General features: G+C 34.3%; 1 protein-coding gene across 1 annotated transcript in view; it reads left to right on the top strand.

Annotated features, from left to right (window-relative positions):
- PAM (peptidylglycine alpha-amidating monooxygenase) overlaps window positions 1-12,758 on the top strand; it is a 203,200-nt gene that overhangs the window by 141,504 nt on the left and 48,938 nt on the right. The window contains 2 exon segments of the mRNA XM_008527663.2: window positions 4,189-4,373; window positions 5,453-5,518. Coding sequence (XP_008525885.2) covers window positions 4,189-4,373; window positions 5,453-5,518 — 251 coding nt within the window.

The raw sequence follows: 12,758 nt of genomic DNA, 5'->3' as shown, positions 1-12,758 counted from the left end.
CTGTGCCCATCTTCCTCTATTTTATATAAGGGATGCCTGCCACAGCATGGCCTGATAAGCGGTGCGTAGATCCGCGTGCGGGATACAAACCAGTGAACCCCCGACCGCAGAAGCAAAGAGCATGAATTTAACCACTACACCACTGGGCTGGCCCCATCAGCTTCAAGTTTTTAACCTTCTTATTATGCAGCCACCTGAAAACTAGGTTTTACAGCAAAATTGTATCCTACTGGGAAAATTTTCAGTTGAGTGATTTTTCCACCCAATCCGAGCTTAACTCTATATTAAGGTAGAAATTTTAGGACTGGAGAAAACTTTGCTTGGATAGAACAATCATAGTTCTAATAAAAAGCACCTTAAAAAGTAAGGATCGATTTTCCCAGACAAGCGATTCATCTCAAAATACAACCATTAAAAAATAGATGGTTTAAGACAAGACATATTAATCAATTTACTTAATGGTACCTTTTTAAATTCATATATATAATATTTCTTTTTAAATAGTAAATATGGTAATATATCTTAGACAAAGTTGCACCGGTGTGTATACTGATAACATAATACCAGTTAATATATGAAGAAGCAATATTTTGTGCCTGACTACATTATATATTTTATACTCAACATGACACTTCTCTAAATTTATTTCAAATGTTTAGTCAAGTTTAAACTACAACAAAAAGCAATTTTTTTTTTGTAAAGATTGGCACCTGAGCTAACAACTGTTGCCAATATTCTTTTTTTTTTTCTGGTTTTTCTCCCCAAATCCCCCCAGTACATAGTTGTATGTTTTTAGTTATGGGTCCTTCTAGGTGTGGCATGTGGGACACCGCCTCAGCGTAGCTTGATGAGCAGTGCCATTTCCGCGCCCAGGATCCGAACCAGCAGAAACCCTGGGCCACTGAAGCAGAGCGAGTGAACTTAACCACTCGGTCACAGGGCCGGCCCCAACAAAAAACAATTTAATTAAGTCAGCTAATTTGCCTAAAAGTTTGTATGCTAAAACTTAAAATTAATTCTTGAGAATTGGTAGACCATATTTACCTATTTGATCAATTTTCTGTGTCATATTTTTCATTTGGAACCAGTTATTTCATGTACATATGAGAATGTCTAATGAATATTCATTGAAACCAAGCATAGCACTTTAAGCAACATTTTAAAGTGTATTATATGCAAATATAAAGTTATGTGATTAATAACTCCTTAATGTATAAGTTTAAAAGCACCATGAAACCTCTTAAGAAACAATTCAAAGTTTTGTGAAATAACTTCATTGGAGTTTTCATATTTCTTTCCAAAATTAGTATTACTCACCATTGGTTATTTTTCAGCCTGGCATCTGTTGAGTGTAAGGGGCAGGAGCCAGGCATGAGGGAATCATCAAAGTGCAGTATCACTGGCTGAAACATGGTCATGGTGTCCGACAATATATGGTTTCTTTTAATTATACATTTCAGAATACTTGGTACTTTCTTAAATCTTTATTACATATCTTTATCATATGAAATAATATATTTTTATAAAGACCCTCATAGAACATGATACATAGATAAACAGATAGATGTAAGTATTTTTCAGAAATGCTGTGAAATGCTATAATCAGTTGAGTTTGTAAAATTGACCTGACTCAGCAATATGATATATTAGGGGTAACAGGTTATGCCGTAATAGGTTGTAAACATTTATTAAGATAGATTATGCATTCTTCTTTCATTCAACAAATAGCTTTTGAGGGCTTGCTATTTTCAGGCTCACCACACTTTGTCTAGATTTAAAGCTGGCTGGTATAAAAGAAATAGTTATCACATAAGCACTTTATTATGGATGGAGATGAAGGAAATGCACCACTGTGATTTTAGAATGTAAGAGATGCCAGTAGTCATCATTTAGGAAATCATATTGGCATTAGGGAATGTTTAAAGGGCTGCTCGACAGAGCCAGGGCAGACATGTGGACACAATCTCCTTCTATACTTTGTCATGTTAATAATCGTTAGATTGACAGAGGTGAATTGCATATGTTGTGCTCTATGGAAAATAAGGATAGATGTGTCAGAATTCTCTCTTAGGAATACAGAAAGCAGTTTGGTTTAAAGTCAGATTTTTTTTTTTTTTTGAGTGAAAGAAAAATGAATGTGGAATGAAATAGGCAAAGTGTGTTGCTGATACCAAGGATGATTTGAGTCCTAACATGTTTAGGCAATGTAAGTTTCTCTGTCAGATAGGAGCTCAGAGTTACCTTGACTACAAGTTCAAGTATAGATGGAAAGGAGTGAAGTATGACTCTTTTCTTTCTCTTCAGCTCTTGAATGAAATTTTCTTTGTGATAGCAAAGATTCTGAAATTATTTGATCAGCTCAATTTTGCATGGTAGAATCAGTACCTTAAATGAACTATATTGATGAGCTGATTAGGCTGTCTCGCGAAATCACATGTGTTTAGACACGAACATGGGCATGATGTTTTTAAACAGTAAAATATGGAAAGATCTGTCCAAGGATTAGTTGCCAGCTTCAATTATTGTTATATACATTTATTAAATTTTTTCCTTTCATTAGTTTGAGAAGCTTGCATAATTATTTTGCTTTCTCTCCCTGCACAATGATTCTAAGTTTTCTAAGCTACAGCCACACTTAAATTCCTTTCCTCTCTCTTGATCTATACATTTTTCCTCATTTTGAATGGGGGGAGGGGAGGTAATATGGTGAGAGGCTCTGGCTTATTACTTTGGCACCAGCCATTCCTTTTATTGCACATAATTTTCGCAGCTACTCCAAGGCTGTTAAAATGTAATTCTTAGGAATGGTGTTTTGACACGTGAAGATATGTGTGGCGAACAGGTGTTTGTTTGGGATTGCACTTCACTATTTGCTTATATTTCATGGGAGAGGCAATTACGCTGACAGGTATCAGATTCAGAGAGCGAGAAGCCAAATGATTTTTTAAAGCATAAACAGAGCTGCTTATGGCAAGGGCTCATTCCTGTGGTCTCTCAGGGGCTCTCCATTTTCAGAGCTTAGAGAAACCACATTCCTGTTTGGAAAAACTTTTTTATTTTTTTTCCTTCCCTTACTGATGTCATTAGTGTTGCTATGGAGAGGAAGTGAGTGCCGCATGACATTGCTGGAAAAATCAACACTGACGTATTTCTGTACAGTAAATAGTCCACTTCATAGCTTGTTTTTTTATTAGTAAAGGCTTGCTAAAAATTGTCAGAACTAATACCAAAAAGGAAATGTTCCTTTACCCAAACTCCCTTAGTATATAAAAGTTTGTGAAGGTGTACCTAAATAATTCCTTCCTAGTATTAGTGATGAGAATGCGATACGTAGTAACCCATGTGAATTGAGGAAGAGGAAGTCATTTAATAGACTAGTAGGCATAATTTATATTATTTGGAACTTTTTTCTTGGAAATGGCCATCCCATTGTTTTAAAATCTAGTTTGAACATTGTGTCATTCAGTTGTACTGCACACCTCCACATCCCCCCTAGTCAGGTCTGAGCCCTTAGAAGATATGAGAGCTGATTTTATTTTCTATCATTCCTGAGGTATTCTTTGCTTAATCACTTCCTCACTATAGAAGCCAAGGTGCCGAGTCAGCTGTCAGGGACACATTTATAATGTCTTAGTATCAACCATGATTCTTGATTTATCTGACCACGAGAAAGGAGGCAGCTACCAAAACCAAGATCTCAGGCTTTCAGGGTTAAATGGAAAAAGCCATTTTTAAAGACTTGTAAATAATATATGATATTTCTGTTGAAGTGTTCTGAATTTTACTGTTAAGTAAATAATTAAGATTTCCCATGAGAAAAAAACTTTGCCCAATCCATGAGTTTTAGCAAATGAAAGGAGGATTCAAGAATAAAAGGATGTAGAAGAGGAAAGAAAGTATCTCGCTACTACTTAAATGCCATTTCCATCTGCGGTATTTGGTAATAACCATGGAGTGACTGCAAATGGATACTCCATTATTAAGTGGAAATATGCCTTTAACAATGTGCTTTTGATGTTGAAAACTGTGATGGCTTTTAATGAAAGCTATAAAATAAATGCACAGTATTTCCACCTTTGAATCCATTGGCTGGCAGATTTACTGGTTGCATTTTTCTTGCGTTAAGAATGTGTTTTATGTGAATGGCTGATTTGTTGTGTCTACTTTTTTTTTTTTTTTTGCCTGCAGTGGCACATCTAGTGATGAAATGTGCAACTTATACATTATGTATTACATGGAAGCCAAGCACGCAGTTTCTTTCATGACCTGTACCCAGAATGTAGCTCCAGAAATGTTCAGAACCATCCCCCCAGAGGCCAATATTCCAATTCCTGTGAAGTCCGACATGGTTATGATGCATGGACATCACAAAGGTAAAATTGGTGTTGAATTTAAAGGAACATAGGATTTTGTATTTTATATTTTCTTATGTGTCTCACTTGACTATATGATTAATATTTAAAATCGTCCTCCTTCTGTCAAACAATCCACATGAACACATAATCTGATTCCCTTTTCCCTCTTTTGTACCCTAGCTCCCTTCCTGATGTTCCCTCATCAAAACAGTTAAAGTGAAAAATCCCAGTTAGTGATGAAACAGATTAGTTTTGGTATCAGTTCCATAAATGTAGATCTTTCTTCATTTAATTCATGTTTTCTGGTTTCTCCATTTCATTCCTCCCATGACTGGTAACGACTATGCAATTTATGGATTTATACAGCATGATCTAAGGATTCCGAGAGTTTGCCAATGAAAATGGTTATCATGTCCAGCCATACCCCAAATTATCTGTTTAATGGACCTCTTCAAGCACAGAATGATTCTTGATTTATGAGGCATTATTAGTGTTGGCCTTTTTGGTCTCATTCTCAGAAGAGTTCTTTAAATTGCTGTTCATCTGCAAAATGGTCATATTGATTGTCGTTTCTTTAGTTTAAAATTTCAAAATCCACATCCCATTTTATTGGATGAAGTATGCTGAAACTACTGAGTTTTACAAGTTCAATCTTAAAATGCCAGAGCAACTTCTTATTTCTTTCTATTGGAAATTTTATGAAAGATGTTAACATAGCAGTCAGGTCATTTATTTAAGTTCCTAATATATTTATAGGATGTGCCTTAAAATGTTCTTAAAATATTAATAAATTCACTTTTAAAAAAACAAGAAACAAATGCAAGCAGTTTTAAAGCATTTTTAAAATTCTGTGTTGTGTATATATTACTGAAAGGGTAGTTGATCTAGTTATTAAGTCAGAAGACTGGTAAAGGTGGTTGTGCTGGAGTTTGTGTGAGAATTAGAGCGTTTCTACCGTATAAATTCTTAATACTGTTGTTTTTATGAAACATAAGACCCTGAAAATATTTATATATTGATGGCATATTTCCAGTAAACTATTTAAAGTATGTAATACATACTGCAAATTTATGCTTGACTTTTTTAACCCTTTACAGAAACAGAGAACAAAGATAAGACTTCACTACAACAGCCAAAACAAGAAGAAGAAGTGTTAGAACAGGGTATGTATGCTTACTTCTGTAACTAGGCCTGTAAAACTATTCATTACCCAAATAGGCAACCAAACTTTAAAGTTATTGAGATATTTTAGGACTTTCTTTATCAGTCTCCAAACCTATGTGTTGCTGTTTTTATATAATACGTAATTCATGAGAAAATCATCAATTGTTGCACTTGAGCTTTGAAAGTAAAAGTCGTTAGTGTAATTTAGCCCCATTAGATTTTTCTGTCTTTGTTTTAGTTTATTTAATATTGTAACTTTTAAATATAGTGCAAAGAAGTGCAAATATAATTAGTAGAAACAATCAGTGGGCTGCTTTTGAGATCTTATGACCTTTACTATTTGAATTCTTGTGTGTTTTGTATGATGTGTTTATTAACCATATTTGAGGTTCAAGAAAAAAGAAATCAAGAGTTAAACCTGCATCTCTCTTAAGTCATTCTTCTCTGCCTTCAGTAAGGTAGGAGGGATTATCGTCTTAGGCATTTGTAATTTTGTGTTAAGTTGCTGTCTGCTGTGCTAAGAAAGCATCATTCTTCCTCTGTTCTCTTTATTTGAAGTGGTGATACTTGATGCTTTGTGGCATATACTGCATGTGCTGGCACTGAAAAACTATTCCCCTGAATCTTGGTTTCTTGCCAGTTGTTTGGAAGATAGTATTTTGTCTTAGGTGTTCGAGTATGTTATCTCATCGAGTCGTTTTTGGCCTACGTGTGATATATCTTGAAATGTTAGTTTAATGTTAATGCAAACACATTTCTAATGATAACATAAAGTGTACAGGAAATAGGTAAGATTTTTCTTTTAACAACATAGAGAAATTTCTGACTCTTTGGATATTGTAGACCACTATTATAAATCTTCAAAATGTATTCTCTCAGGTCTAGGTCGGAGGTATCACTCTTGCATTAATAGTCTTTGCAAAATTAAAGTATCTAGTCTTTTTGAAAGAAAAAAATGCACTCTGAAAGGGGAATAGGGTAAACTGTGATATAACAGGTTTTAAGTTATATAAATTGTATATAATTTATATAATATAAATGTAATTTATATAAATTATAGTTCATAACATCTCATTCTAACAAAGTGGTCTTTAAAAAAATACAAGTTAGCTCAAAATTGTTTCTATTTTTGTGTTTAAGTCGAAAAAGGGAGATGATTTTATACTAGTTTATACTAAATGGTTCATACTAAACTATTGAATATAATTTAAAATAGCTAAATTTATCAACTCTGTGTATATATTTGTAAGGAAGTCAGTAATTGCAGCCTAAATATGTAGTATTAACAGTGTTTAATATAATTTTACTGAAATTTGTTCAGACTTAAAATGAATTATTTTGACATTGCACACACTGTTTGAAATGTACGTCGTGGAAATAATTGGAGGCATTTTAGAATACATTTCCTAATATGAACATATGTGATATCGCATGGAATGAGACCACCAATTAGTAGGTGCATCTTGTGAAATGGTGAGTTTCTACGAAAACTGAGGGTGGACTGTGTTTCCTTTTGAAGTTAATTGAGTTGATCAAGGGAGACATTGAAAACTCTGGAAGATGAGAAACCCAAAGGTTTTGTTAGCAGAGGAATCTTAAATGTTAGATTTAACCTGTTCTTTCCAGATCATTGGATTTAGGGGGTGTCATATCTGCCTACAAGCCAAATCATTTAAAATAGTTTCATATTTTGCCATTGATTTACCCTTTCCTGTTTGATAACATATATATAGTATTAAAAAGTTTAAATATACCCAAAGTCTTACTGGTTCCAGAGAAAATTACTATGGACACATAAGAAATTATTTTCCTGTAGTTACTGTTTCCTTCTACTTATAAAAATGCTATAAAGTGATTTAACTTGGGAAGAAAAAAAGCATTATTTTGACTCAATTTTTATACTGCAGAAAATAGGCTGTGGTATTTGTAAGTTGAAATTAGTGGGTTTATCAGAATGTATATGAAGACAAATACCTCACCAAAAGCCATTTCAATGACCAGTGTAGCCTGTGTATTATTCTAGTGGTCTTTGGGGACCACTGGCCTAGAATCTATAGAGAAATATAGAAATATATTAAATGCATATTTGTACAGAGTCCATTTGATTTGCTAATGAGATCCATCTATTTCCTTGCAATACACAGGGCAAATCTACTCATTACTGAGAGAGTATCCCATTTTTTTCAGAGATATTTGTTTGCCCAAATGTCTATTTGTATTCATTCCCTAGGGAGTTAAATTGACCAAGTAGCTAATAGAAGGGCTCTAATTATTCAAATAAATTATGCCATATATGCTGATTTTTAAAGTAAACCCTTAAACTTAACACTTTGCCTTATTTTGCTGTTCTGGGCAAAACTATTTACATTCAAGTAGTCCTCCAGGTTGTATTGATTCTTTTAATATTTTAAATCCCCAATAAATAAAAGCCTTGAATTATTTCAGTTGTGCTAGCCACAAGCTGACAGACGGCATCTATGTTGGTCACACAGAAGATGCCAAACCCCCATTGGAAATGGAACTGTTGAGGGGCAGGAAGGAAAAGACTCAAAAATATTAGAGGACATGCCCTCAAAGGCAAGCTCTCTACCCATCAACAAACTAATAGAGGTAGTTCTACCTAGATGATGCAAACAACGTGCGTATTTTTTTACTTCTTATCTTAATACATTGGAAAGCAGATAGGAACATAAAGGTCAAGATATATAATAAATGCTATGTTGGAAAGAAGGGACGACCTTTATTAAGATAGTAAAAAAAAAAAGAAAGAGACATACTCATATTCCGTAAGGTGAAAAAAAAAAGAAATGTAACTGCCACGAATGGACAGGAAGTAGTAGATACTTACTACTACTACTTCTGGTAGGTACCAACATGGAGAAAAAAAATTCAAAGCAGACCAGTCATCTATTTAGTACAGATTTATCTAATACTCAGTTTCTCCAGGAGAAATATAAGTATTTTATTTTCTTTGCAATTCTAATCACTAAAATTGTTAGCTGTTAATTTTTGCCAGAATGTTAATCTTGATTGGAAATTAACTAGAGTTTGAAAGAGACATGTGAGTCGTGTGAATCCATGTGGCCCAGCCTGTGCTTCCTCACAAACATGCTGACCTTCCACCGTATCCATGTCTACATCTGCTCTCTCTAGAACAAAATTTGGTATAAAGCAAATGTATCTCGGACTCTATCTCAAAAGATTTAATCACAGAGACACCAGAAGAGCCTCATTCTATGACAGCTCGACCTATCAGGTTGTCCTGGATCATGCAGCAAGGGGAAACATTTTAATGAGGCTTTAATTAATTCTGCAGGAATTTTTTTAAAATAATGCTTGACTGATTTTTTAAAATAATATTCATTGTAGAAGATATGGAAATTACAAAAGTATGAAGAAACAAATAAAATCACCCATAATCCCTAGAAATATGGGTGTATACAGACATCTGTGCGTGAAACATATATTATACATATAGGCACATTATTTTAACAGTATTTAGATCATAACGTATGCACAGTTTTGTATTCTCTTTTAACCGTATTATATCTTGAATATTTTCCCCAACTATAAAAATTATTGGCAAGTGGAATTTTTAATGGCTGCATGTGTGTATTCCTGCCCATACTGCTTTGCAAAACAGCCTATTTGCCTATAGCTGAGCTTATCTGTGAGTGAGTTGATTGTCTGCCTCCATGCAGAAAAATACTAAGGGATATTCAAAACAAACTGAAATGTCACCATCTTTTGAAAACATTGTAAGTAAAGAATTACCTATATACATGCTAAGTACAATAAGTTAAACAATAGAACCCAATCAGACAGTGATTTGGGGTGGAGGAAATGAATCCTAGGAGACTATGCAGAATGAGGACAGTGGCATTGAGGTTTTCCAGAGCAGACATACACACACATCCCTCATTTATATGTTGTGGTTGGCACTTTGAAGAAACCAAAGCATGTTTTGTACATTCTTTTTATTTCTTATGCATTATGATTTCTTCTATATGTTCACTACACCAAAGGTACAACCTGAGCTTTCTATTAACATTGTTTACACAAGGAATATGGGCCGAAACTAAAAGCCTTACCAGCTGCAAGCAAGGATCTATACAACTACATTTAAGAGTTCTGAATTTGAGTGTTTCTCTCCTTTAAAATTCAAAGAATAGATGTAGTATTGAAATTTATGTCAGTTGTATTGGGAAGATTCAATGTCTTAAAAAAACTCAAGGCAGAATTGAAAGTCCAAATCTACAATACCAAGATGTCCTTGTTATTGTGCATTATGCTCTGGACAGCATTTATTTTGCTGCAGAAAGAGCCTTTAACATGTTTTATTCAGTTTGCTCCAAACTCTTCTCATTGTAGTCTTTGTGCCCTCGTGTAATCAATCTTTCTACTCAAAGGTCAGCATGAGCTACTATATTCCCAAGGCAGGGAGAATATGACAAAAATACAATTTGTAGAGGGAAAACACTCCATGACCCCAGATAGTTAAAGGTCTTCAGACACCTTCTGTGAAACAGAATAATTTCACAGTGGTTTTATGCTAACAAAAGTGAATTACCACTGGCGTGTTTTATCAGATAAGCAGAATCAAGGGAACAAGGTTGCAAGGTAAAAAGACAGTAGTCTACTGTTAAAGCTTGTTAAAGTAACAGTTGGTAAACCATTTATGAGAGGAGTGAAACAAAGGCTTGGCTTAGTGGCTAAAATTTCTATTTCTTTGCTTTGTTCAAAATAGGATATTCCCTTCATCCCCTAATAAAGTACCAATGATTGTAATAACATCTTCTTAGCTAATTCCGAGTACTCTTAATGCCACTTTGCTGGTTAAAGAAGATACAGTTCTTGTTTGTATTCCCATTCACTGCAAATTTATCGGTTTGTTATGATTTATGAGCAGCTCACAAGTCTTTATTTATTGAGCTCATCTATCAAACACAATTCTAAATACCCCTCAAGGCTCTGGGAAGCTGAGCGGATGCTGTTTTGAATTAGTTTTCTAATAACAGAATAGGCAGATGTGAATGATCGTTTATCACGTGGTTAAGCTTTCTGATACAGATTTGTGTGCCTGATAGGTGCAAAAGCCATCATCTCCTAACTTCTTTTTTATATTTGTCTCATCTTCTTAAAAAAAGAAGAAAAGCCCATTTCTGATTGTTTTTCAATCAGATGAGTCCTCTAAGAGGGAAAAATGATAAAGTTCATTTTATTTGTGATCCTTGAGCTGGTCATCATGATCAGGTCTTTTATTTCTCTAAGACTAGTAGATTAAATGTTTTGGGTTAGTAACAGATAAACAGTAAATAAACCAAATCAGCTTTAACCATCAGCTATGATGGAGTCATAAGCCAAAGTATTAAAATCTAAAAAGAAATGCTTTTATTTCTCCATTTCTCGTATTCCTCTCGCTAATCAGTTGTGTTGCATGGTTGTAACCTCATTAGCTTGGTTACTTGGCATATTTTGTCAGTAGTTAAACTGCTGATGAGCATCCTATTTACTCTGCATGTACCATAGAAATCACAGAGCAATCAGCAGTAACAAGAGCTGTTTGTTTTAGGTAATGAAGCACTAGTGATTTGTGTGGGAAATGGGAGTTTATATTCTGAAAGATTACCAAGAGGTTTTGATCCTTTTTAAAATAAAAATGCCTGCCACAATTAAGATTTTTTGCTATCTAAATGTGGAAATACTTATTTTTTCATTCAATAATCTTAAAGCATTTTATTAAAAAAATAAACTCAGGGGCCAATTTTTCAATGTAAGTTTCCATCTATTTTGGTGTGATCTCACCATATTCCTGAAAGTAAACCAGAGAAATTTCCATGCTGGTGGCAGGGAATAGTGAGTGACCCCACTAAATAGAAAAATGCACATTGAGCCTTGCAGTAGTTAATACAAGCACACAACTTACAAAGCTAGCGTTTAATCAGTAGTATTTTCGATTCTCTTGTGCTATGCTGTGTTCCTTTTCCTGACACATTAGCTGCTACTACAGTTGTATTTTCCATATACCAAACCCACTCAGCCAAATTAGTTAAAAGCCTAGAGCATGTCTGCATTTCATAAGATAAGAATCAAAGTTTGAGTGAGGAAAAGAAAGAAACAGTACTCACTGCAGCCTAAAATCATCAAAGAACTACTTTGATCTTTACTGATGCAAAAGCAAGGAGTGACGTTTGTAACAAATTATTCATTCCAGAATCATTTATTGAATATCTGCTATAATAGGAACAATACTAATCCCTGGAAATATAACAATGAATGAGAAATGAGAGGTTTTTATTTTTTTATATAAAATCACATTTATACCTTACCACTTGTCCCTTCCCAGATAATTTTAATGTACAGAAGACATTTTTAGAACATCTTTATAGAATTTGATCATACATGTAAGGTATATTGCCAGTGGTAAGTGAAAACTATTGAAAAGAACAGAAAACTCTTCTATTTTTTCAGACCAAAGAAAATCAGTCATTTTTCTTTAGGCCAGTTTTGTGCAAATCACTGTAGTATGTATGTATGGACTTGACTATAAGTGTCCTTTGTTGTAAGAAGAAGACAAGCCAGGATAGGACAAAAATAAACTTGTTTGGTTAAAGAATAAACCCAAAACCTGAGCTCAGAAGACTATTAATTTAAAAAGAAAAAAAATTTTAAATATAGTAAGATTGACAGGTCTGAGGCGAATTCACAGGAAAGAGTATATTGGCCAGTACAGAAAGGAGGGGGGAACCTGAATCCAGTCTAGTTATCAGTTAGAAGGGATGCTCCTCAATCAGGCTGTATCCTTTGAACCCCAGTTCAGTTTCCTACCAGCTGTGCCATGAGTTTCCTCATCCAAAGTAAGGACTCTAAGTATTTCATGGAGATTAAACATGTTAAATGGTATGAAGCATTCAGTAAAGTGACATTCATGCTAAGCTCTCAAAAAATATTAGCGGCTATTACTATTATTGTCATTTGTAGTTTTAAAAGTATTTCTTTATATGTTATCTCTGTCAACAATAGGTAGGATAACTATGCATCCGAATTTTTCCAGGACTGTACCAGTTTATGCCTAGTATAAATATTAACAACACCCTTTTCCTTCTCAAATGTGCCCCAGTTTGGGGACTAAATGATGTGGTTCCCTTAGCAGTGGGATCCAGAAAGAATTAGAGGCTACCACCCAGAAACACATAGATTGACAGAGCTGAGAAAAAGGTGAGATAACCGAGGAGTGTC

The sequence above is a fragment of the Equus przewalskii genome, chromosome 13 (assembly GCF_037783145.1).
Source record: "Equus przewalskii isolate Varuska chromosome 13, EquPr2, whole genome shotgun sequence".
Lineage (NCBI taxonomy): Eukaryota > Metazoa > Chordata > Mammalia > Perissodactyla > Equidae > Equus > Equus przewalskii.
Note: the sequence above shows the minus strand (reverse complement) of the source record. Positions and strands in the feature narration are given on the sequence as shown.